At 39.2% G+C, this 27,421-nt stretch overlaps 3 protein-coding genes across 3 annotated transcripts; 1 reads left to right on the top strand and 2 right to left on the bottom strand.

Annotated features, from left to right (window-relative positions):
* Positions 1–1,844: 1,844 nt before the first annotated feature.
* LOC103978857 (SCY1-like protein 2 A) lies at positions 1,845–17,180 on the bottom strand. Its single transcript, XM_009394802.3, has 14 exons — positions 16,429–17,180; positions 14,790–14,894; positions 11,394–11,498; positions 10,908–11,090; positions 10,054–10,180; positions 8,991–9,052; positions 8,806–8,892; positions 7,257–7,343; positions 6,470–6,583; positions 5,311–5,439; positions 3,933–3,995; positions 3,499–3,660; positions 3,217–3,335; positions 1,845–3,141 (listed from the first exon to the last, which is right to left on the bottom strand). The coding sequence occupies exons 1-14, from the start codon at positions 16,918–16,920 to the stop codon at positions 2,202–2,204; spliced, it is 2,775 nt and encodes a 924-aa protein (XP_009393077.2). The 5' UTR covers positions 16,921–17,180; the 3' UTR covers positions 1,845–2,201.
* A 2,170-nt stretch (positions 17,181–19,350) lies between these two features.
* Positions 19,351–20,996, top strand: LOC103978856 (phospholipase A1-II 1). The gene is made up of 2 exons (XM_009394801.3): positions 19,351–19,989; positions 20,290–20,996. Exons 1-2 carry the CDS (start codon positions 19,408–19,410, stop codon positions 20,896–20,898), a joined length of 1,191 nt encoding a protein of 396 aa, XP_009393076.1. The 5' UTR covers positions 19,351–19,407; the 3' UTR covers positions 20,899–20,996.
* Positions 20,997–21,235: 239 nt separating this feature from the next.
* On the bottom strand, positions 21,236–23,146 carry LOC135608212 (GDSL esterase/lipase At1g28580-like). Its single transcript, XM_065100844.1, has 5 exons — positions 22,771–23,146; positions 22,473–22,691; positions 22,042–22,190; positions 21,675–21,951; positions 21,236–21,580 (listed from the first exon to the last, which is right to left on the bottom strand). Exons 1-5 carry the CDS (start codon positions 23,087–23,089, stop codon positions 21,312–21,314), a joined length of 1,233 nt encoding a protein of 410 aa, XP_064956916.1. The 5' UTR covers positions 23,090–23,146; the 3' UTR covers positions 21,236–21,311.
* Between the last annotated feature and the right edge of the window lie 4,275 nt (positions 23,147–27,421).

Genomic DNA, 27,421 nt, shown 5'->3' on the forward strand with positions numbered 1-27,421 from the left:
AGAGTACCACCGGACCGATCTGCCCGTCTCCCGAGAAGCCCACCATGTGGGCTTGAGGGAGAGCAGAATGCCAGGCAGCAGGGAATCTCATGTGTGCCGGTCTCATACACACACAACTCGGTAATGACAGCAGAGAAAAACAAGGTGATGATAGACACTATTAACAACACAATCATCATCCCGTCAACTGAGTTGGGGTGCCGGGGATGGAATTCCTAGGTTGCTTCATTTTGGCGGGGGTAGGGGGTGTTAAAATATGGGGCAGGGCACCGGGGAGACGCGTGCAGGCACGTGAAGGTGGCCGGCTGGGCACATGGTGGGGCTTTGGGCTCTGAAGTGCGAGGGATAGATAGATAGATGATGAAGGCGGCGAGGGTATGGCTCTCATCTGATGGTGCGTGCCCTACCGCTGCTCTTTGTTTCTTACCACCCAGCTCTGCATTCCTGGGATTATGGAGTTGAGCCGCAGCTTTTAAGGTCGAGGGCCAGTAGCTTTGTATTTACTCCCAACAAGGCGTCAGTAGAACTTGGAGTCAGCTCTCGATCGTTCCACAGCTGCACCCATGCCTAGGAGTTGGATGTTTCTATACCGCCTACATCCATGAGCAACAAAAGCGAGCAAAACAGGATGGGCTAGCCACCTTTTCCTGATACGCACATGAAGACGTAGGCAATTGCTAATAGAGAGAGAGAGAGAGAGAGAGAGAGAGAGGAAGGTCCCCCACTTGGTCCCGTAATGATCATCTGATCCGCTGGATCCTTTTCTATCAGACTGCTCTACCACATGCCCTAAGCGACTACTAATGAGGTGTTGTAGTCCATGGACAAGCCATGAATGAGCGAGTAGCAAGACTAGATTGCAGTGACCTAGATGGAGACGTGACCTGGCGAAAGGGGGAGAAAGGAAGGGCCCCTCCTAATAGTAGTCATGGGGGGTGTGGGTGGGGAGGAGGGGGACAGGGAACCGCCTCTTCCATCGTCTTTACCGGTACCAGGACGTGGCTGAAGGGCGCGAGGACTGTGGCCACGCGTTCCAATTGTGGCCGGGGGGGCGGTTGTTGTGTTGATAGAGTAGAGGACCAGGCTTCGACTCCGTGTTACCGCAGTCGAGTGACTTTGAAAGAGCTGGAAGTCTATCCCCTCTCCCATCCGGTAGCGTCGTAGCCGTGATGGTGGTGTTTTTGACTCGGGTTGTTGCACCAAATATTCAAGTAACTCGATCCAAGTAGACTGCGTAGGGCTGAAATCGATAAATTAGATACGGATGACATGAACTGCGAAGAATCGAGCACAAATCCTTGACGCAGATGTAAAATAAGAGAGGAGGGTAAAGCACACACAATGCAGTGTCATTGTATTTCGTATGATGTAGAATTTGCAATGTTCAACGTGATCCACGTTGCTGTCCAACACTCCATCCAATCTCTCGATAAATTACAATTTCACAATATTATCCTTATTTTCATCATCTTACTCAATTGGGCCAGCGATTATTATTTGCTGGCACGCGAGCCAATAAAAACCTTATTATTATTTGATTGCTATTTTCTCGAGCTTGCTTGATGTCTTCCAACCGCATAGCACAACAATTGAAAGTAACCCCACACACTTGTGAGTCTGCAGGTTATAACCCGAATGATTTAGGCATCAGAAAAATATCTGGAGTTAATCCCGTATGCAGGAGCTCCGAATTCCATGTAACATGAAAAAAAATCTCATTTCATTCCATTAAAAGCAGACGGCAGTAACCAAGACATGAAAAATCATTCAAAATATTCTGAAACCCACAAGCTCCGACCGTAGAGAAGGCACATGGGGTAACCTTCAATCTGTTACCATCCATATTCTCTAATAAAAAAACATTATTATATATATACTGATAAACACACACACCTCTTTTTGATCTACCATCACCTTTTTAAAAGGCAAAAAAAGTTCACCACAGCTCAACTCAATGCTCTATCATGGACTTATTTTCTTGTGTCAAATTAATGGCAAAGTGGTTGGAGCGATTGTCAAAGAATATGATACATGTATGGACAGATTGTTTCCATGAGCATTGACTTCCCACTAAAACTCACACAGCAGAACCAGCAACCAAATTCAAGGATCTTTGTCGCCTGATGTCCCCAAGGAATAACCTCTGGTAGAGCTGATAGTACTCAATTTTCAACATGAGAGAGAGAAACAAGTGTGTTCTATTATAGCAAATCCAATAATGGAGGTTGCTCTGATGATCCTTGCCCGTGACTAGACGACCGTGATGCTTTTGATACTCTAGCATTCCCTTGGTTCCTTCCACGTCCTCTTCCAATGGCAGTAGCAGGAGGTGGGGCAATTCTAGGTGTCGGCTGCCCATTGTGCACTGACGCAAATATGGACCCGATGTCAGTTGCCTTGAAAGCATGACTGTGAGAGTTGGAATGACTTGTTTCCAATGCTGAGACTGAATTTCCAATAACTGATGCAGATGCACGATTCACCTGACCAGAAGTTTGGCTATTCATGGGCAAACCCCTCGGATTGTTCACATTAGAGATCAAGCTCCCCTTGTGTGGATTTGATTGTCCAATAGAGGTGCTGTTGCTAGAAAATCCTATGCTGCTCATGCCGGATCCTGATATTCCATGACTCTGAGTTGGTACAGTTACAGACCCTAAGCTGCTTGCAGAATTACTTGGCTTTGGTGGCCAATTGGCAAAAGGATCCAAATCATCAAAAGCACTATTAGAAACATCCGTGGAGTTCTGCTTCTCATTGACATTCAACTGTGCACCAAACTCAGAGTATGAATTTGAAGGAGGCCATTCAATGTCAACAGGTGTGCACGTGGTGGGCGTTTGGTGTGTAGGTGCGGCAGCAACAGACTGCAGAGGGATAGCATTCGCTGTTGCTTGCTGTGAAATCGATAGTGATTCTTCTGGTTGAAGGTTGGTCTCCAAAGGTTGTGAAGCATTGGTGGTCTTCTTCACTGTTGGACCCCAATCTTCATCCCATGAGGCTCTGCTCTTTGTATATGAGTTTTGTGCAACTGATTTTGGTAATGGTTCAGAATGAAGACCATTGGTTGATGCAGATGAAACTTTAACTTCAGGAGTACCAGAGTCAGACACAGTGACACCCCGTTTCTCTTCTATCTTTCTGCACAAAAAGACAACCTATTTCAATTGCTTTCATACATATTAAAACAAAAGGATGCATCAGTATCTACAGTACCTTAGAATATCCTTAACAAAGAGCATGTACTTGGCAAATTGCTGAACGTTCAGTTGTTGGGCAGTAAGCAGTGGGAAAAGCAGGGGAAGCACATGCTCAGTAGCAAATTCTATGCCATGCTGAATAATAAAGGAAAACTGAATCAAGACCTGGATTGTTTAGCTTGGAAAAAAGAACATAAAACGTTTGAAGTAAATAAAAGATTAAATTCAATGTCAGCTGAGAAAATAGCATTAACGAAAAAAGTATAGTAATCCAAGAGATTGGGTGCAGCTTAGTTACTTGTTTATAAATAGAATTTGCCACTCCCAGTGTGCACATAAGAGTGGGTGCTGAGCGGTCCACAGCAGTACACCGTTGAAGCGTTTGCAAAATGTCCAAAATCGAAGGTTTATCAAGTGCTGAAACCAAATCTCCTAAGCAACGCAGAGCATTTACTCTCACCTGTCAATAGAAATAATGAAGGCAACATGAATACACAGAAAAACAAGGCTGAACATAATTTCAGTTTTAGTCACTCATGTAAGTATATGATATATCTAGCCAGTACCGGTTGCACACATCTGAATTTCATCTATCACTAAACTTTGGTTATACTCAAGTCAGTTCAATGTGCACACTGGAGTAAGGCTACTACTCACTAAACTTTGGTTATGACTCCTACAAAATATGCTCCCATAAAGGAAAAATGTCAAGCACAAATAACCTCTACTTACCGCAGCAACTGTAGTCTTCAGAGCCAATCCATGAACACGAGGTACCATGGCTTGGTTCACTAGCTACAAAAGAAAAGTTAGTGAATCAGTAAGTTAATTATTGCAATATAAGTTAAAAGTGGAGAATGATCATGATATAAGATATCCAACAGACAACAAGGAAACAGATATGAGTAAATATAGGGGTCATCGTTCAAAATGTCAATGAATACAATAACTTGGAAATGAAAGAGTACCTAAAGCACTCTCATCATATCAGCCGATTACATTATGATATACTCGATCCATATTAGTACCAGTCAAGGTAAATCTAATTGTAATTGATTTTCAAATTTTCATTACAAGATCCAGAGCCTACATTGTTGCCAACCTCATGTCTTCGGACTGTCCTCTTTAAATGGTTAGAATCAGCTAGAATTGATTGAGTTCTGTCACAGTTAGCCAATTTTGGCAAATTCAAGCCAGATTGTCTGCTTCAAAGAAAAGAGAGGAGGAAAAGAACAGGTCCATAGTTACCATGGGTGGCAGATGTAAGTGAAGGATAAAAAAAGAGAAACAGAGAAAAGCAAAAATGATGTTTGATTGGCTTCAGTCATCATAGGTTTGAAAAATTAGCAAAGATGGATAGCCTTTTGGGATCACCAAATGAGGTCTCTGACAGCCATGTTTCACAGTAATTGATGAAGATAAAAAAAAAGGGGCAACACACACACAGGCCTACAGTCTATAGATTCCAACGACCCCGTGAGAGCTACGGTGGTAATAGCAATCGGCATCACCAACAAAGAGAATTAACTATTGTTGTTGGTGAAGGACAGCAATAAGCGGACACATGCAAAAAGAAAAAAAAAGTCTGAAAAACCAGTTGATAGGTTGATGTAGGAAGGGGGAAACTAACATATCTATACTACATGGTACATATGTATCAAAGAACTCATGTCAAATTGATTAAGCCCAGTTGCTCAGACTTAACACATGAACTTGAACCCTTAGTTTCAGCAGAGACGAGGTTTCTAGTCCCAAGCCCAATACGAAATGGCAAACCACACACCCAAGCCTGACCAAATTTAAAGTTGAGTTTGAGCTATGTTCAGGTTGACCTGAGCAGTAGCTCAAGCAGCTTCTAGCACTAAGAGCTAAGGACTAAAAAGATTGTATGAGTTACTTAATTGGATGTTTTGTTTTCACCAACGTACTTTACTTACACACACTTAACTACAGAAAGTTATATGCTTGTTAAGAGAATCTGCCAAATGATGGTTACTACAAGATAGCATTAACTTTCATATACATCTCAAAGATCATGCACTCAAAAATCATCATACTAGAAATGTCAATAAACATGTTACTCATACATGCAAAAGATTATGATCCTTACCTGCATGTCAAGTTGCCTTGCTAAGGGAACAGTTCTTCGCAAAACCTCTTCTTGTATACGCGGATCAGTATCGTCATAAGCTCGAACAAACAAGGGAAGAACATGGGATATCAAGTCATCTTGGCTTGCCTAAAGAAGTGGATTCCACATTTAAAAAAAATGCATTATAACAGAGTGATGTGGGAAAAAAAGGACTGCTTAACATGAGCAACAAAAGTAGCATAAAAAGCATGTTTCTGGAGAACCAGCAACTTACCTGCAGTATTGCACAGTCTAATAAAAGTATATACCATTTGAATTATCTAAAAATTGTTATCTGAATTCTGATTACTAAAACAGTTTGATTATTAAAATAATGTCTCATGAATTACAATCTATAGAAGCACAGACTACTGCAAAAAAATATTGCTTGCTTACATATACTGATCTTCTTAAAAGATGGGTGCTAGCTTTTGTTCATGTCTTATATTTCTAAATCTGCCTAATTTATAGTAGTTTAAAGTGTCAAGGTGATCATCAGAAATTTACGCAACTCTACAGTGGATCAAATGACCTTTGACAAATCTGACATGGAGCTTTATATATACTGTATAATGCTCTACAACAGATCCCACACAATAGGGTTTGAGAAATGCTTGGATGATGATTTAATCGGACAATCAATCCTGATATTGATCACTCTCGTATGGTGTACTTTTACCATTTTGATACATGGAAAAAATGTCCAGAAAGAATTCTCAAGTAAACCCTAAATATGCTATTCCCAAGTTCAAATCATGCAGTTCCATTTAAGAAGTCACTTGAAAAATGCAAGTTATTCAAAAATAAACAATTCTGAGAAAGATAAGATCACGTGCTATGAACCTACACCCCCATGTGCCATGCAGTATTAAGCATATGTGATGCAGAACAATACTGACAGCACGACTTTGTGTCAAATCATTCTCTTAATCCAAGATGGATAGGAAAAAAAATCCATGAGCGCAAGCAATAATTATTTACAGTAAACTTTTCAAGTTTCTAACAAAAACACAAGTTGATAATCAGAAACAGAAGAGTGGATTCTGTCATGTTTGTATCTTAAAGTACAATAAGCAGAACTACAGGTAAGACATGCAAAGTAGGAAATTATCAATTCAAGCATGAGAAACTAAATCACCTTGTGGATGATAAGATCTGCATGCTTCACAAGTAGAAGTAGTGTTTCGCCTGATGCAGAACTTAGAACTGGTATCAATGCAGGTAAAGTTGAAAGCTCAAAGTCATTTTTATCCTACAAAACATACCAGTTGGTGAGTTTCGATCAGCTTAAAATCCACATTGTAGTTGACAAGGATGTCAGTGCCATATGCACGCATTTCTCAAAAAAAAAAAAGCTGTACAGCCAAGATTCAAGTTCAACAAGATCCTTTCTATGACATTGTTGAAGAAAGAAATGGATGCAAAAGAATATCATCCCAAAACAAAGATCATAATTGGTTCTCACATTTCAAAATGGCTGCATAAGAAGATCAAATGATTGAATGAACATAACAAGGAGGCAATAAATATTTGACAAGTGACAGTACTAGATGATGAATCAGCTCTCACAGTCACAACAACAAGCTGTAATGTCCCAATTATTTGGGGTCCAGGTCCTCTACGTAGATCTTTTCCTGCCACTGAACTCTATTTAGTCTACTATAATATTCAAACTAAAAGCATGATCTACTTTTAATGTTTCTATAAAATTTCTAGAGACTTCTTGTTCACCTATTGTAATTATACTCTCAATTCTACTTTTGTTGTGCTATTAAAATTACACTTACTGAAAGGACTGTCTTGAATTGGGTACTCAACTAAATAAAATAGCCAAGTATCAATACTAAAGCACACTTTGTTCAGTAAGACTTGAACCCATCAAGAACCAAGGGAAAAAAGGAGGAAACAAACTTTGCATAATTTACCTGAGACTCAGCTATTGTAAGAACCATAGGAAGAATCATGGGTTGCATAACCATATTCCGCAGCTCAGCACAAAGGGGTGGAAGAACCTGTAAGCCAAAACAAAACACAGACCATAGTCAATGTAACAGATATCTCTAACTAGAAATTTCAACAATAATTAAGGTCATTCTATTATACAGAGAACAAATAAGGGCAGATGCTCAGATTACATGAAACAAAAAAGGTGGAATGCAGAGTCTGAAAGAAAGGGCTTTCCATGATCTGAATATTGACGGCCAGATAATGGATTCTCAGATTACTGATAAAATATTTAGCAGTAGCTAGTGAACTTGGAACATATTCATGCTAGGGTAGTATCTAAACTTAACATTATTTATGGTGCTTTTCACACAGGTATCTTATTCATCATGATACACAAAAGATACTAATACAAAAGGGATAGAACAACAACATTTCAGAAGAGTTTCATCCTTTTTATCATTTTCTTGTAGACAAATATTGATCAAACTTCATTGCCGGTTTATCCCCAGAGAAAAGTTGTGAATAAAATTTAATGAGCATTACTTGCCCCCAAAAAATTAGTTTACATTGGAAAAGGGTATAACAATTAATTTAAACCACAATATGAAGCTTAGGTTGGACTTTCATTTTATCCAAAGATGCAAACCATCAAGTAGGTTCACGATTTGAACAAGATTAAAAAATTAACTAATATGATATATACTTCAGCATACACAAACAATCTGGCCTAAAATGTCAAAAACTATTCACAAGAGAAACAAATAGCATAGCCGACTACCTTTGTAAAATATGCACAATGGTGTATTGGACTTGTGAAGAAAAAAAATTCTGATCTATGACTTCTAGAGCAGAAGTATCAAGGGATATTCTGATCAAGAATGGGGACAAATGTATGTTGAGTGTCAATAAGCCTCTATGCATAGCAACCTGAATAAGTATCTTGATAAATATTTAATATGGAAAACAGCACACACCATTAAGATTGAAGAGATCTACAACAAAATTCTCGGGACATAGATGAATAATGTTAGACTCATCTATCAGCTTAAGATTTTAATATGAACTGCATCGGGCAATAGATAAACACCATGTCAAAGCTGAATATCCTAAGTTCATCTCTATGCTATTTTGTCATTTGTCTTCTATCCTTCCAAATACTAGCAAGGCACCTTTTTCAACATAAGTGCATTAGCAACCCTTTTTTGTTTGTTTATTAACGACCCTATTTAACTTTCACCTGATAGACCAAAAACTGCAAATTTGTGGTCAATTATTATCAGCACTAACAGGGTGCTTTCCAAGAAAAAAAAATACAGTTACCATAAGCAGGCACCAAAAGAACCCACAAAGTTTCTTCTACCTAGCATTAATACAGCTCACTCTATGTACATGTATCCGAAGGTCTTAGAAAAAATATAAATGCACCCACATATGGAAAAAAAAAGGAGAGGTTGAAACAATAAGTAAAAGAGAAAAATCAACAAAAAATAAACAGTTTAAACAAAAAGAGAAAATTGTGGTTCAAACCTTAAACCGCAAGACACGAGAATCAAAATCTTTCCACATATCTGATAGAGCTTTTAGAAACTCAGACTTCTGCATATTATCCCTTTCCTGAAAATAGATAAAACAACATTGTTGGAACCTATATAAATTCACTCTCACACTCTAATATATGCATATCAAATCAAACTTTAAAAAGAAAGTCATACAAGCATATGATCAAGGAAACGAAGAGCACGCAACCGGGTATCATCACGGAAAAAGGATGATCCTGCATGACCAGAATGACATCATTAAGACACTGATATCATGTAGTTAAACAGAATCCAAGCTTCACTGAAGATGCTGATACCATGTAGCTAAATAGCATCCAAGTTTAGCAAACGATGTGCACATAAGCTAATCCTAAAAGTAGATAAAACTGCTTACAATATGTTTTTAGACCTTATTGGTCGAATCATGATAACCATAGAGGTGTCTCAGAATCATGACAACTGAGATGCAACTGATTGGTTCTAGAGATGCACATATTTCAAGACACTTGAATTATACACTCGGGAAGTTCAATTCAATCTGATCTGTTATACATTCTGAACTCACAGTATATTGACCTAATAATGTGACTTTTTTGTCATTAGAAAGGTTCAGACGAAATAAGCCGATTACAATAACTGGTTAAAATTTAACATACCAGATTAAGCATCCTCTCCAAAGCACCCAATCACAAATGATAAAGTGCCAGGTAATGGTGCAAAACTGTTTTTATAAATGGACACAGACCAGCAACCTACTCAAGAAGTTGAATAACACTAGTTCCAGTAACAGAATCTGAACTAACTTCATGACGAAAAAAAATTATTAGCAAGTAACTAGCAAATAATTTTGAGCTTGTTCATCTATGCACAAGTCTACATGCCAGAAATTAATTAAACAAAAAGTTACTGTTCCAGTCATTTGAACTATAGTCTGTTCCAACAAATGAAGACATGGCACACAAAAAAGTAATAGAGGGAAAGTGAGTAAACACTAATGATTCAAAAATTATCTCATTTCTGTAGAACACTTTAGATAAATCCTTTTTAGTGCTTAAAAATAGTAATAGATTGTTAAACAGTTGAGTTAGCTGGTCTGGAAAAGCAGTTACGTTCATGCGTGGGCAACCTTGACATACTAGTAAGAAGTTCCGTTGAAAAATCAAATCAACAAAAATTCAGTGAAGATTATATCAATGATGACATATTAGTCTTATTATTACTGGGCATAATTCTTTACCTGTGAATTCCGTTGCACTGGGCCTAGAGGTCTCATCCATGGATAACATCCTTCGCAAGTCAATAATCAACTCAGACGGAATAACCGAGAAGGTTTCACTTGTTAAATATGTCAAGCTATTCATGTACTGCATCAATAAACAATTAAATCAACTAATCCAGGAAAAATAATAAAAAAAATACAGAAATTTGTATTATTCAAAAGGTCGTTACTAATGTGAAAATCAATTATCCAACTATCAGCTATTAAAAAGGCCATAAAGGTGCCAGTTTCACCACAAGGTTGACCATGACACACCCAAGAACTAAGAAATTCCATAGAATACTTGACATAAAGGCATATGCAGTTGAAACTCACACATCTAGAAAAAATGGTCTATGGTTCCCCTAATACATATCCAAAGCATATATGCTAGACACTATGATTTAGTATAGAATCACAGCATCCGTCCTTGAAGCAAACAATAACAGACAAATCAAGATTAACAACAGAACTACTCTGCGGGCCATATGGAATCAATTTAGTTTGCAATTTATAGACCCAAATGAAACCAAGAGTAGATTATGGCAGATGTGATCTAACAGTTCTTTTCAGCAATCAGATTACAGATCCATATAACCAAATATTTCTCCTTTTATATGCAGGCAGCTTAACAAAAAACCATATATATGTGATTTCCAACACTCAGAACAGTTATCGAGAGCTTTATTTATAAGGTCTAAAACCGAACAAACAAAATAAAGCAAATAAACTTTAGTATACCATTAAACAACAATAACAGGAAGATAAAATTTTATGAATGTCATCATTGTAAACTGATAAAGCATACAAAGAAACTGTTTTGTAAGTCTTACCATCTTAACATTGTTATGACAGTCCAAAAGAGGCTTGCGAGCAATCAAATGGTAGGCAAGACAACCAAAACTAAACATGTCACAAGAAGATCCTGATGTGGTTGTCTTGTTGCGAACCAATTCTGGTGCAGTATAGTTCAGAGAAGGCTGGAGGGGTAAGACAGAATCCTCAACATCATACTCCTGCATATACCAATTAATTCATCGAACCGTCAAAAGAAACTCTCACCAGAACAGGCATGGAAAATTAATTTTTTAACAATTACAGTTAACAAGTTTGAGTTGAACTTTCTAAGTATAAACCTGATCAACAATAATAAAAAGGCTACAGATAAATGATAGGTCATGATATTATGACCCTCTAGTTTTGGCTCATCTGTAATGCCACTTGTAAATCTAATAAAAGAATCTTCAATGTGCTAAGGAATAAAAAAATAAACAAAGATAAGGAGAGGGCATATATTTTCAAAACAATTGAAAACTAACCGAATAGTGAAATGGCTGTGTGGAACCACCTGTAGCCTGGTCAAGAGAGATTGCAAAACCAAACCCTCCAAGCTTCCAAGCTCCACTCAACGTAATAAAGACAGACTGAAACAGCAAAATCAGATGAGTATCTGACAAAACTATCTATAGACTACACAACCATGAAATTAGACATTTACTAAACTAAAAACAAGAAGTAAACACTACAATTATCTGAAGCCAAACTGAAACAAGGATTTTCAAACAATAATATATATACAAAATATAGAGCATCAACGATCAAATTACAGCTTCACTGTAGTGCAGGGTTATATTGGGAGAAGAAACTGACCTGCAAGTGCAAAGAGATGTGAAAACCAAATAAAACATAGAAGCTAAGAGAAAGTTTCCAAAAAAACTGGAACCTTTAAACTTGTACATCACTGGCCCAAAACAACAACCTGCTTTAGTCAATCTAGGTGCAGGCAAGGCCAACCGTTATTTGGGTCAAATACCTGATCTCAACAAAACAGTGAATGCATCGGGTTTGTGTCTACCTTCTGCGCCTGATGGGCAGTAAGGTCAGAAAAGTTTACAATTAATGTCTCTAAAGTATGCCAATTACATTCCAGTTATTAAAATGAGAAACATAATGGGAAAGTGATGTGACTTAGGTTATCCCCTCTACATCTAAAAACTGTTAGCTTTAAAATAAATTATAGGCAATATGGCATCAATCATTTAGTGTTGTTTAATGCTCTGTGAAAGAGAAAAGTAGATATTTTGGTCATAAACCTCTTTTGTTGAAGAAACGAATCAGATCATAACTTCACAGAAACAGTAAATCCAGCTGAATATTGACCGCCCAATACCACTAAGATGACTATAACCAATTATCACATACACAATAATTAAGTCACAATATCTCAATTATTTGGGATCAGCTATATAGATCTTTTATCATCACTAAAAAATAATCAAAAAATAATATTTTTAATTAAATTAAAAGTATTTAATTATTTATTTATAATTTCTAATCAAGTATTTTTATGTCTCTCTCCACCTCTGCTCGTACTGTTGAGAGTAACTATTTCACATTTTCTACATACAACATGTATATCTTTCTTTAGCACATATTTATACAATCTTCAATTATTCTCTCATTTTATCTTCTACAGAATCTGCACCTAATAATTCACAAATGAAAGTATTTTTTCATATCTTTATGAACGAAAAGACTTCCTATTCCCTGATGGATCTACACATCCACCTTAGCATTCTCATCTCAGTGACAATGTTTCTTAGCTACCTAACACTAAGGTCCATAAGGCATCATTGATAAATTGTCTTATAGAATTTTTCTTTTAATATAAAAGATATCTAGCGATCACATAAGACTTCTAAAGCTTCTCTCCACCTTTTACTATCTTTATTGATCTTTCTATCTTGTTAAATAATTGATCCAAGAAATCCAAAATATTTTCTTAATGGAATTTCTTCTCCATCCAACTTAAGTATATCCTCAAGTCCTCAAATATATTCCTATTAGCATTAAAATTGCATCTCATAGATTCCGACTTAGTCCTACTTAATTTAAAACAATTAGTTTTCAATTTTTGTTTCCATAACTCAATTCTAGAATTAATAATATGTAAACTCTCATTACCTAAAATAATATCGTTAGCAAATAAAATACATCAAGAGATCTATACTATATATAGTATGTTCATTAATTACAAATATGAAAAGGTAAAGACTTCACGTGGATCCTTGATGTGCTCCGATACTAATAGGAAAGTTCCTAGACACACTATATATTTTGAAAATTAGTGACTATACTATCATACATATATATTATAGCATCAATATAATTAGTGAATATATCTTTTTTTAATTCATAATAAGTTTTTTGGAACTCTAACATAAGCCTTTTAAAAATAATAAAAATTGTATACACAACTTTTTTCTTTCCTCTATAATTCTTTACTAATTGTCTTGATATATAATAATATAAATAACTTTCGTTATTGCTTTTCTACGCATAAAAATAAATTGATCTAAATTTGTTTTGCATCTTATTCAACTTTCAATTACTCTTTCCCACGATTATTCAACTTACTTGCCATGGATCATAATCCTGAATATTATATAATAAAAAATAGTTTTAAATATCATCCTTATTCTCAGAAATTGATAATAAAAACTCTCCTTCCATTCATCAGCCATCTTTCTAATCTCAATTTTTTGTACTAGTCAATCAAACTATTACTTAAGCTCCTTAACTTTTCCAATCCTCAATAGCATCATACTGGTTCTCAAAATAAAGTGATAAATACTCAATTGTCTCAACTGAACAGTAACCTAAAACAAGTAAATCCACATATTCAATTTTCCCAATTAAACAGGAACACAACTAAAACAAAGTAATACACATAAACAAAAACCCAACAACCAGATCAAAAATGTTGCTTTTGCTTTCTCCAACCTCTTTTAATTATTTGATGTTTGTGCGGATTGTTCATTATCTTCCTTCGGTTCTAGGGTCCCAACTACAACACCAAAGTGACAAATAAATATTTAGAGGAAAAAGTCTCTAAACTTTGCAAGACATTTATACAACAGAATTCTAAACTTTGTAAGACAAATAGAACATTTGTAATGAGGCAGCTACCTAAGATATGGAGAATGATAATCAAAGGAAAAGTCTTTGATATTTAACATATAGAATGTGAACCTAGTTTATCCAACCAGCCATGCCAGTCTTAGGCTTAAAAGTTGAGACCTCCAAATCTCCAATACCAACATCCTAATCATCAAATCCAGTACCTCCAGAGCCATCTATTATTACATATGTATTACAATTAACTTTGGAGATCTACTGTTTAGACTTCCCTTTATATGGAAGTATGACAGTCAAAGCTACATCATTCAAAAGAAACATGAGTGTTGCTTTTCCGTTTCTATTATATGACTTAATACTTAAGTTTATTTATATTATACGAGTTCATACTAAAATATCCTACTTCAAGCCCTTTTTTTCCTGGACGTTCTACTAGGTTTTTTTGAATAAGTTTGAGATAGATTTCATGGTCCAACACGGACCTGAATGACATTGTTCTTTCTATATTTGTTAAACTGATAGGTCTTTTTTTTTAGGATTCAGCTCGGCCCACTGCAATACACAGAAACTATTTGAACATAGTATTAAGAAAATAAAAAATGGATGAGACACATCAGCAAGATAACAACAGAACAAGGCGATTAAATATACAAGACAATATAGCAGGCCATGATGACCCCAACAAGCATGCAAGAATAGAGAATCCCTAATGCATAAAAATAAGAAAGAACATAATGTGTACATATACATATTGTGAAGAAAAGGAATCAGAAAGGGTTATGGACAATAAATACAACCTCAGGAGATATTGATCGATGAACGAGACGGGCTTGGTTGTGGAGAAAATCCAGGGTTTCTGCAATCTGGAGCATCCCATGTTTGACCTCTAACAATCCCATTTCCTAACCAAAAATGGAAAAGTAGAAAGCTTAGATGACCCAACAATTATGGAGATTCATACTTTTGTTTCACTCTGACCCACTAGAAATTTTAAGTTCATGTGATCAACAAAAGCCACAAAAGACCTAGTATAAAAGCATTATTGATCATTTTCAACAATATTGCCTTCTGCAATTTGAAGCATCCCATGTTTGATCTCTAACAATTCCATTTCCTAACCAAAAATGAAAAAGTAGAGAGCTTAGATAATATACTATTTCACAATAAACCATTACAAGTTTGCAGTTCATGTGACCAATAACAACCCTGAAAGAACAATAACAACCAACTTTTCCATGTGAAAATTAAATAAGAATGGCATGTGTTAAGCACTATAGGAGCAAAAAGTAACATCCAAGAGAAAGGTGTCTAGATAAATAAACAATCCTGTACTTCTACAGTAATAATCTAAAGACAAAGATTACCTTGTATCTAGAATAGTACCTGTTGCAAAAGCATGACTAATATTCAACTAAAGTTTTAGAATCATGGCAACCCTAACCTTCCTTAGGTACAAGCCAACTCAGAAGGTAACAGCGTATGCCAAATAACAAGAGTGAAAACTGGTAAGTGCTCCCACAATCTCGAGCCAAACTTCTCAAGGTTTCAACAAAAACCTCAATCTATCATTGTATGATGGTGATGGCCAAGAGCAAATGAATCCTTGCTAAAAACTAATGAATGGTAGATTTCACATGTCTATATCTATCCTCAAAAATGAACTATAGTAGAAAAAAAAAGAGCTACGAGAAAAGGAAGTTTAAGCATAAGCAAAAAAAGTCAAGGAATTACAAAGGCTGGCAGACCTGCTGAGGTGCTCTAAGTTCTACTTGAATACTAGTTCACCAACTTATGTTAACAAAACAACTAGTAAAGTATTTTAAGGACGTTTTAGTCAGCTCCAGTTTGTTATATTATCAAATTTGACTCTTTTTATCTGCTATTTAGTTGGAAAAGCGTCAGTAAAAGAAGAAAGAAGTTTGCAATAGCACTCAATAACAAATGCAGTGTGGTTCAGACGACAAGGCTTGCCAATTGAAATCTTCTCAACCATGTATCAGAAACTGATCAGCCTACATGTAATGACAATGATATGGCAATCTAGAACTTGCTACCAGCAAACAAATAAACAAAATCACATGCTTCCACATGGAAGGAAAAGAAGATATCTAATCCAAAGGAAAACCACAAGGTTACTTAGAAATACATATCAGAAAATAAAATATGGGTATCAAGAGAAGCATCTAGTCTATTTAGGCCCTACATCAGGAGGCAACATCGCAATTATCCCCTGAAAGGAGATTCAGTTGTATTCATTACCCTAAAAGGACTAGTTCGGCAGACGGATCAAGAATTCATCGCAACGGCCTAACAGATCAGCCTCAAATAAAGTCATCAATGCCATCTGAACGACGATCACATGGATCTAACATGCAGATCGTCTCCAGATCTAGTCAAAACATCGATAAGAACAATTAACAGTTGAAAAGCAAGTACCATGCCGTCGAGTTCCTTTGGGACGCGGGGCACGTTGTCGAGGTGACCGAGGGCGTTGGCGACGGAGGCAAAGACGGGCTCAGTGACCATGGCTATGGCGTTCTTGCTCTCGTCTAGGGCCTGGACAACGTGGAGGACGCCGGGATGGCGGATGCGGACGAGGCGGGCGGCATCGGCGCGGACGAGATCGAGGAAGGCGTCCTCGGCGGCCTTGGAAAGGCCGGCGCGGACGCGGGCCTCGGCGAGGGCACGCTTGTCGAGGACCCAGACGGTGACCAGGGGGTAATGGGTGGAGGGGGCGGAGGCGCGAGGGCGGGCTGCGAAGAGGCGCCAGGCGAGGCCGGGGCCGCCGGAGCCGGCCTGATCAAGAAGGTCATAGTCCTGAAGCGGCCTCGGCCCCGTCACCTCCTGCACCGTCGTCTGAACCGTCTTCTCGATCACCGCCCCGGCCTTCGCCAGCGCCTGCGTCAGCGTCTTCATGTTCAAAGACATTTTCCTACCCTTACCGCTCCCCTTCCCCCTTTCTTTCTTGGCGCAGATCTGATGATGGGAGAGAAATAGGGGGACGATCTTGATGGTCTTGCAACAATCCGATGGTTTTCTTGGAGGTTCGGTTCGCGAATCGGAGGAGGAGGAGGACGAGGAAAGGGGGAAGGAACGGCACCGACAGAGACGGTGGTGGGGGGTGGTTTGGTCCGCTGTCAACGCTGGCCTTACGCGACTCGCTTTTATTCCTTTTTACCAGGCGTTCTTCCAACTCCCAATTCTTGAAGGATGGGATGGCGTGGGGACGGGAGGGACATAGGATGCTTCGCGGAGTACCAAGCACAATACAAATGGGTCGGGTTTTTCTCGGATGTACGCACATCGGACGCTTAAACACCGAGTATCGGATTTCTTTGGGATGTCCGTGTGCACCCGAGTCGTTTAAATGGATTCACGGCAGGAACGTGAACGTGGCGGATCGTGGGATGTCCGTCGTCCCCATCACGCTCCCGGGGCGGGTATGGGGACGGAGAATCCGATTAGAGTGGGGAACACGTAGATTTATAATATTCTTCTAATTATCTATTTATATTTAAAAATAAAATTATTATCAAAATCAATTAATAATATTCAAACTTATAAATAATAATAATGGTAAAATTTACATATCATAATAATATTCAAATATAAACACAATCAAATATATTCAAATATAATCATAATCAAATAAATATAGACATATCTAAATAAATCTATAAACTAATAATTTTCTTTATTAAACTTGATTTTCTAATTTAACATGCTTACATATCCGTACAAGATGGATCCTACGTATGAAATACCTAACATATTAGGTGCAACAGTGATCAGTACTCAAAGCCCTCGATGGAGACTCTCTCGAAGCATTTGGACAAGCGTGTTGCTGTTCTTTGTGGTTCTTACATCTAATTACTGCTTATGAATGTTTTGCCATGAGATTTTGGTGTTAACCATAAGGATGAAAAAATGAAACAGCTTTTCTTGCGTGACACCTTATGACATTGGAGTCTGGATCATCAGGTATTGGATGGCATGGTTCTGGAAAGGTAGGTGAGGATGGAACTTCTGTCACTGGTTAGCATCTCCGCTCTGGTTCTTCTTCCTGTTGCAGTAGCACTCAACCTTGAGCCGACCAAAGAGGCATTCAGTCCGGCAGTGGTATCGTGGAATATAAAGAAAGTTTTTTGATGTATGAGATCATCTGAAATGGCTGATATGCTGCTTTTCCATGCATCATTAGGCAGCTCAAGGATTGGATAGCTTGCCAGGATGACCTACAGATGTGTTTCGATTCCCCTCTCCTGAATCCTTTTCAAGCTGACCATTGTGCACGTTCTTCCTGGTCCAGTTTCTCCAGATCATCATAGAATCTTCGTGTTTGACTTTTTAATGTCCACCAATCGGGAAGGGAAGCAGAGATATCTCAATGTTGGATTTAGATGAAAGGGAGAGATTCCTTGCGCTGCCATTAATGGACAACTAACTGTTACAACATATAGACGATTCTATGTTGCAGATGTGCATCAGAGTATAGGAGATGATCGCTGTTGTGGGAGCTATTGTATTGACCACCCCACGAGCCTATTCTGGAGGACTTTACTGGATGGATTGATCGCTGATCTTTCTCCTCGAAAAAGACCATTCTTTGTGGCATCCTATGCACCTTAAATGATACCTTAATCTTAATTTGTTTAGATTAAGATTATCTCATCTATGTTTGGGAAAACTTATAATGTAATTCTGGCGTGTTGACCTGATCGAAGAAATCATCTTCACTGGTTTTGACGTGTGGAAGTAGTAAGAGTATTCTTCATCTCATCCATGAGAATCATGTGCCAACAGGCCGCTGGATGAGTGTGGTTTCGTCTCATCAATATTGCCAAACTCGGTCGAAAGTTTGACATTCGAAAACATTGATGCTTTTCATCAGATCAGCATCATAACTTTTGCCGATGCCCAATGTGAATCAAATACTCTCAGGGCAGTCGCTTCTGCCTGTCACACACAGGGAAGGAACCCACAGATGGATCCATTGGTTCAGGCACAGAGAAACAGCACGAGTCTCTATCAACAAATGGATCGACCTAAGAAGCAAGAAAGGAAGAGAAAATAGTTTCAGTGTCGGGCTTTGATGTGGGAATCATCAGCAAAAGAAATGCCTTTGTTTACACACTGCATGCATGCTTGCACGCAACCCACCACCCATCTCAGCAACCGCTGGCCGTAGAAGGAAGTTCCTCCCGTTGAGTAATGCTCCAGACTGCACGTTGCTGATCCAAGGAGAACACAGTTGTATATGCTGAGGAGATCAAGCTTAGCCTCAAAGAAGACCAGTTCATGGCAGGTGTGCAGTGACAGCTGCTTGCATATAAATAGTTTGTTGGCTGAACTATGTTGCCCTACGGAAAACAATAAAGAGAGAGAGATCCTGAAGCTGAGCGTCGAATAAAGACGATGACGGGAAGCATAGCGAAGAGGTGGAGAGTTCTCCAGGGGAAGGATAGCTGGAAAGGCCTGTTGGACCCTCTCGATGTCGACCTCCGCCGTAGCCTCGTCCTCTACGGCGAGATGGCGCAGGCGGTCTACGATGGGTTCATCAGGCAGAAGAAGTCGCGGTTCGCGGGCGCGCCGCTGTACGCCCGGTCGAACATCCTCCAGAAGGTGGCGCTGTCGCAGGGCCAGGAGCGGCTGTACCGGGTGACCAAGTTCTTCTACGCCACCTCCGGCGTGCAGGTGCCGGACGCGTTCATCATCAAGTCGCTGTCGCGGCAGGCGTGGAGCAAGGACTCCAACTGGATGGGGTACGTGGCGGTGGCCACCGACGAGGGGGCGGCGCAGCTGGGGAGGAGAGACGTGCTGGTGGCGTGGAGGGGGACGCTGCTGCCGCTGGAGTGGATCAATGACCTGGACTTCACGATGGTGCCGGCGCCGGAGGTGCTGGGGTCGAGCTCCCCCTTGGTCCACCGCGGCTGGCTCTCCATCTACACCTCCGAGGACCCCAAGTCCCCTTACAGCAAGAGCAGCGCTCGAAACCAGGTATAACTCTCTCTCCCTCTCTCTCTCTCTCCGCCATCCATGAATCTACGTTGCTATAGGGAACAACAGCTCTGTGCATTACAGTCACCGTAAGAACTCTAATAATGATTTCATTCACAATCATATGTTTCTGGTTTGGCTTCATAATTTTTGATATAACCTATACATACATACATATATATTATTCACAATTATGTATGCATGAAAAGTCAAATTGGTTTATTCTAAAAGTATAATGCACAATTGTAGATGCAAAGAACAATATACAACTAATGATAATGCTAATAATCCTGTTTGCAGGTTCTGAAGGAGGTGGGAAGACTGATAGAAGAGTACAAAGATGAGGAGACCAGCATCACCATAACCGGACACAGCCTCGGGGCCGCAGTGGCCACGCTCAACGCAGTAGACATCGTCGCCAATAGCTTCAACAGAAGCAGCAACCCCTCGTCGACGGGCTGCCCGGTCACGGCCTTCGTCTTCGCCAGCCCCCGCGTGGGCGACTTCGAGTTCCAGAAGCTATTCTCCGGGACGCCGGACCTGAGACTTCTCCGGGTCCGCAACGCGCCTGACCTGGTCCCGAACTACCCCATCATACCCTACGTCGACGTCGGCGTGGAGTTGGCCATCGACACCCGGAAGTCGGAGTACCTGAAGGCGCCGGGCGACCTCACCACATGGCACAACTTGGAGTGCTACCTGCACGGCACGGCCGGAGCCCAAGGACGCAGAGGAGGGTTCAAGCTGGCGATCGATCGAGACGTGGCGCTTGTCAACAAGAGCACCGACGCGCTGAAGGATGAGTACTTGGTGCCGGACTCATGGTGGGTGGAGAAGAACAAGGGCATGATGAAGGGAGCTGATGGGCACTACAAGTTGGAGGACCATGAGGAAGACAACAATGCTTAAGATTTCTTTTTGGTCAACTGGGAAATAATTGCAGTAGTGCAAAAATAAAGTTGACATTATATCATGTATCATTTTTTTAATAAACTTTTTGCATAGCAAACCAATAATATTTTTATTATTAAAAAAATAAATCAATAAATCAATTAATATAGGAATAACCGATATGATCGATACCTTAGTATCACATAATAATGTGTCAGTCGTTGTAGTTGGAGACAAACATGCATGATATGATCAACATCACCTTGGCATAAGATCGAAAAACAAATCCTAATTGACTTCAAATCAGTATCCAACACAAACAACAAAAAAATAAAATCAACTTAACACAAATACAGAAGTGTAATAATACATTTTTTTTTCTTTTAATTATTACAGAGCAAACTAAGCAGTTTCATCTCCCAATATATAAATCAACCCTCGGAGACCTCAACATCTCCATGCAGGCTCAATTGGATGTTAGGGCATGTGCTGCCGATGGCCGGAGCAGCAAATGGTCCATGTAGCAGGCCACTTGCGATGCTTCTGTAAGTTGCTTCAGTCATATGTAGGCCGTCCCAGTGCACGTACCTGGAAGGATCACCACAAACCGTTGAGCCTTCGCTTCCACATTGCCTTGAGAAGTTGTAGTTGTATGGACCGCCACCCCCGCAGCATGCCACGAGAGGCTCCTCGCCGAATCCTGAACCCAGAACAAGCAAACGAAACATGGAGATCTCACGACGATCAGATGTGATGCAGAAGCATGAGGCTGTGAAGGCACTACTGCAGCTCACCGAATGCATTTGGGTTGCTGAATATACTCATGGAAGCTCCGTAGTAGTCGGCATAGATTATGGTGGCATGAGGATGCAGTTGCTGCAGCCGCCGCAGCTCAGCTTGCAGGCGGCCATTGTGGTACATGGAGAACTCGTTCAGCCACTTCAGGCAACCAGTCGTCGAGTCGTAATCCTCGGCCTGGTGAGTCCGGTAATAGGTGAGATAGGCGGAGTTGCATCCGAGAGGAGTGATTCCTGGAACCAGCAGCGTTCGTGCTCCCAGCTCTATCAGTTCCTGGGCAACCAAACCAACATGGGTGTGTGGTAAGAACAAGCACTGATCTAGTTGGCATATGTAGCCCGAGAGCTCACTGTGTTGGCTTACATCGATGGCCGAGCTGATGGTCGAGACGACTCGGGGAACGAAGGACTTGATCTCGCGCAAGCTTCTTCCCTCCATGAACGGGTCATTGTAATCATTCCCTCCAATCGCACCCATTAAGACGAGAGATTTATGGAGCATGTCCTCGCACGCTGCCGACAAATGCAATATGAGATTTGAACCATACTAGTGATCCTGCTACATCATTGAGCCAGTTTCTGTGGGGTGCTAATCCCCTGACATCTTTGACTACTGAATTCCCCCTACAGCCACTCGTTCGGCATCATTTTATTGCTTGAAAAGGAGTGCAGCTTTTGGGAATGTCTAATGGCTACGGACTGACTACCTCAGCTTCTTATATATTTAATCATATATATATATATACTGTAGCTGAAATCTTAGCTGTAGGAAGAAGATGTGGTCCAAAAGATTACCTGAGGAAGAGGAGCAGAGGGACGGCAGTAATTGCCTGAACCAGTGGATCTGGTCACCCAAGGAGACGTTGGTGAACTTGATATGGATCCCTCTCTTCCTAAAGAATCCATTCTCCATCGCCGTCGCCCCTCCCACCGCGAAGTTCACCCCCTTCCTCATGTCTCCGCCCGTCGTCTCCTCCAGATACGGCGGCAGCAGCGGCAGCCCCATCGCTTGCGCTGCAACCACAACCACCTCATGCTGAGATCTACTGTGTCTTTACATGTATGACACGAACGAAGCGAAGAGACTGCGTACCGATGAAGTCAACGATGAGCCGGCCGTCGGAGAAGCGGCCGGTGGGGCGATGGAAGTAGGTCATGCCGTATGGCGGGCGGCCGATGCGGGTGCCGTCCCTGCCGAGGGTGTGGAGCAGGTTTCCTGTGTCGGCAAGGGAGTCGCCGAAGCTAAAGATGGAGGAGTAACAACCGGTGGTGGCCGAGCCAAGAGCAGCCGGGAGGAGGAAGAGGAGGAGGGTGATGAGGCGCAGAGAGGCGTTGACGGACACAAGGTTCGTCGACGATTCCATTAGAGATCGAGAGACGGAGATGCGATCCTTGGAATTGCCCCGTATCATGAAATAAGCAGCGACAGGTAGCACGTTTTCCGCAAGGGAAGAATAAATATTGTAATGGTTCTAATTCTCGCTCGTTGGGGTCACAATTGGGGTCGTTGAATTTGAATCGACTCTTAGATATTAATTATCGACATAACCAATCAATTCGCCTACCTAAAATATTAATTACGATGTGAGATGAAATCATTGATGTCTCGTCCCATATGATCCATATGTCTTGGAGTAAAAGATGTCTCATATGTCTTCGTACATTAATAAATATTTTAATATATGTATGTGATGTCGAGGTGAAAATGTTGAGTTGTCGAAATATTATCTACATGAAGACTAATGTCAAAAGAGTTTTTTTTATATCGAGTCCTTTTAATATATACGTTAGCAACGATAAATGTATCCGTGCGGACTTAAGTTGTAAAAAAACTAAATCTTTTTTTTCATTGTGTTGGAGATAAACTTTTATATTTTGTTGTAAAGAAATAAAATATTCTGCGGGGAGGTAGCTTTTAACTGTCTCCAGTATCCTCTATTTTGTCTCTTATCCACGTGGACGACAAGGGGGTTGACTTTTATCTTCTCCTTTCAAGTGGATCTTTATCTACATTAGTAAACGAGTGGAGGGTGACATCCATTTTCTCCTTCCACCCTGGACACCACATGATGGTTACATGTCGAATGTCAATTACCTAAAAGAATAACCCCTTTAAGTGAAAGAATAACCCCCTTATGAAAGTATAATGAGTCAGGAGTAAAACCTCATCGCTCGATCATTCATTGAGATGGTCAACGGATGAATGTTCTTATAACATCAAACCCTCCTTTTAACATGAGAATGATAAGGGAATAAGTTATTAACATTTTGGTCAGGCCAACGTAGTATATACCTGTATGCGTAGGGTTATCTAAGCTATCTTTAATGTGAAAACATTGAACTTTTGAGATGCTAACCTATATGAATATCGAGGTCGAAAGAGGTTCCCTCGTCCGATCCCTTTCACGCTCACGCTAGTAATTTGAGGTGTATGAGCATGGATACAAATAGTTAAAAAAGGTATGCCTCCTTTTTAATTATGTTAACGATGAGGTTGTAATCTTATTAATAATATATAAAATATTTCATGAAATATTATGTAGGAGAGACTGTTTCTAATTATTTTTAATAGGCTCATCGTATCGTCGTGGAGACCGGTAAATAGAGATGGTGGTGTTGTAACAGTCGGCGTAGATGATGGTGGCATGTGGATGCGATCGCCGGAGCTGGCTCAGCTCATGCCACAACAACTGGTCGTGGTACTCGACCAAGCGGTTCAAGAACTTTAGACACCCGGTTTCAGGTTCGTAATCCTTTGTGCTTGCACCGGAGAAGAACTTGAGGAACGTTGGGAGGCATCCGAATGGTAAATCTCTGGGAACGACCAACGTCTTAGCACCGAGTTAGATCAATTCCTAGAGATCAAATAAACGGGTTGTAGACGATGATCTGAACCGAAAAATTATATTTCTGTGAGGGAATTTGATTTACGCTGATTGCTGAGCTAATGGCGCCGACGACGTTGGGGACAAAGGTTTTGATCTCGTCTGTTGGGGATGGAGGAGCAAGGAAAAAAAATAAAATACTATTATAGTATTAAAAACATAAGGATTCACAAGAATACTTACAAGATACCAAATGCACAATTACAATGACGAAGAATCCAACATTTCATGGAAGAACGAAGCATATAGAGATACGCTATCATTTCATCCGAGATCTTGTAGCAAGTAGAGCCATAACAATGAAGTATTGTGGAACAGATGAACAAGTTGCAGATATCTTTACCAAGTCGCTTCCGGTTCAAAAGCATGTTTATTTCATGTCGCAAATCAAAGGGGAGTGTTGAGATTTGGTTCATAGTTGTCTAGGTAGTTACAGAGTGATTTCAATAACTATCTCAATCATGATCTAGTAGTTATAAGATGATTTCAATAACTACCACAATCATGATCTAGTAGTTATATGATTGTTACAACTAGGTCCTATAAATAGGACCATAGTTCATGAAGTAAGATATATAGAGAGTGTGTGCATTTGGCATCTTGTAAGTATTCTTGTGAACCCTCCAGTTTTTAATACTATAATAGTAATTTATTTTTTTTTCTTGCTCCTCTATCCCCAACATTTGTGGTATCAGAGCTTAGTTTCAATATGAACTGGGCGATCCAAATGACGAAATCAGGCTGAGGGAGAATAGAAAGAAGGACTCAAGGGCATTGTTCTTCATTCAACAAGTTGTACATGAGACAATCTTCTCAAGAATTGTAGCAGCAACAACCTCAAAGCAATCTTGGTTGATACTTCAAAATGCATTTCAAGGCTCATCAAGGGTGATTACGGTAAAACTTCAAATCCTTCGTCATGAGTTTAAAATTTTGTTTATGAAAAGCAATGAATCAGTATAAGATTTTCTTTCTCGAGTGACTGAAATTATTAGTCAAATGAAATCTTATAGTGAACATCTTTATGATCATATAATTGTTGTAAAAGTTTTGAGAAGTTTAACTAAAAAAATTGATAATGTTGTTGCCGCAATTGAGGAGTCAAAAGATTTATCTACATATTCATTTGATGAATTAATAGGTTCCTTGCAAGCACATGAAGCAAGGTTGAACAAGTAACTTGATAAAAGTGAAGAAAAAACATCTGAGGAGTCTTCTACTTCAAAAAAAGACAAAAAATCAACAAAAAATCAATAAAAAAATATTACAAAGGAAAAAGAAGAAAACATTATCAACAAGATTGTGAATGAGTCATAAAATACCTTGATAATGTTTTCTTTGTTCTACTTTATCACATAACTTGTTGAGTGTTAGATTATTGATAGATGATGAATATTCAGTAATATTTAATAATAGTTCATGCACTATTAAAGATAAAAAATCTGGTTTGATTATAGTATTTTCTTCTTGTTGATTATAGTATTTTCGTTTTGTTGAGTATTGGACAATTGATAGATGATGAATATTCAGTAATATTTAATAATAGTTCATGCAATATTAAAGATAAAAAATTTGGTTTGATTAAAGATAAAAAATCTTGTTGAGTCATAAAAACTTACTATTTTCTTCTTTTTCCTCCACATAGCTTACTTGCTTTTTTCTTTTCCAGCAATCTACCTCAATATGACCAAACTTTTCACAATAGTGACATTGAATTTCACTCTTGTAATTTTTTTTATTGAATTTCACTCTTGTAATTTTTTTTAATCATAATTTGATTGTCTTTGTTCATCATGCCCATCAAAGTGTCCTCTTCCTCTTCCATTTCCTTTACCATGAAATCCTCCTCTGCCACGTCATCTTCCTGCTGATTTTTTGTCTTCTTTTGAAGTAGAAGACTCTCCCTTAACCTGAAATATTTTTTCTTTACTCTTTTCAAGTGATCTATTCAACCTTGCTTCATGTGCTTGTAAGGAACCTATTAATTCATCAAATTAATATGTAGATAAATCTTTTGACTCCTCAATTGTGACAACAACATGATCAAATTTCTGAGTTAAACTTCTCAAAATTTTTACAATAATTATATGATCAAAAAGATGTTCACTATAAGATTTCATTTGACTAATAATTTCAGTCACTCGAGAAAGAAAATCTTGTACCGATTCATTGCTTTTTATTAACAAAATTTCAAACTCATGACGAAGGATTTAAAGTTTTACCGTAATGCCTTGAAATTTATTTTGAAGTATCAACCAAGCATGTTTTGAGGTTGTCGCTGGTGCAATTCTTGAGAAGATTGTCTCATGTACAACTTGTTGAATGAAGAACAATACCTTTGAGTCCTTCTTTCTATTCTCCCTCAGCCTAATTTCGTCATCTGGATCGCCCAATTCAAATTGAAACTAGGCTCTGATACCACAAATGTTTGGGATGAATGAGCAAAAATAAAAAACAGAATACTATTATAGTATTAAAAACAGAAGGATTCACAAGAATACTTACAAGATACCAAATGCACACACTCTCTATATATATTACTTCATGAACTATGGTCCTATTTATAGGACCTAGTTGTAACCACCCTATAACTACTAGATCATGATTTTGGTAGTTATTGAAATCATCTTATAACTACTAGATCATGATTAAGGTAATTATTGAAATCATTCTGTAACTAACTTAGATAACTATGAATCAAATCTCAAAATCGTCGACGCTTCTTCATCGAAGTAGAGGTGGTTGTAGTTTGTTCCCTCGGATTCCACGAGAGAGAGGGATGATGGTTGACATACCGATGAAGTCGATCATGATCCGGCCATCGGAGTAGCGACCGGTGGGATGATGGAAGTAAGTCTT

This window comes from Musa acuminata, chromosome BXJ2-3 (assembly GCF_036884655.1).
Source record: "Musa acuminata AAA Group cultivar baxijiao chromosome BXJ2-3, Cavendish_Baxijiao_AAA, whole genome shotgun sequence".
NCBI classification, from domain to species: Eukaryota; Viridiplantae; Streptophyta; class Magnoliopsida; order Zingiberales; family Musaceae; genus Musa; species Musa acuminata.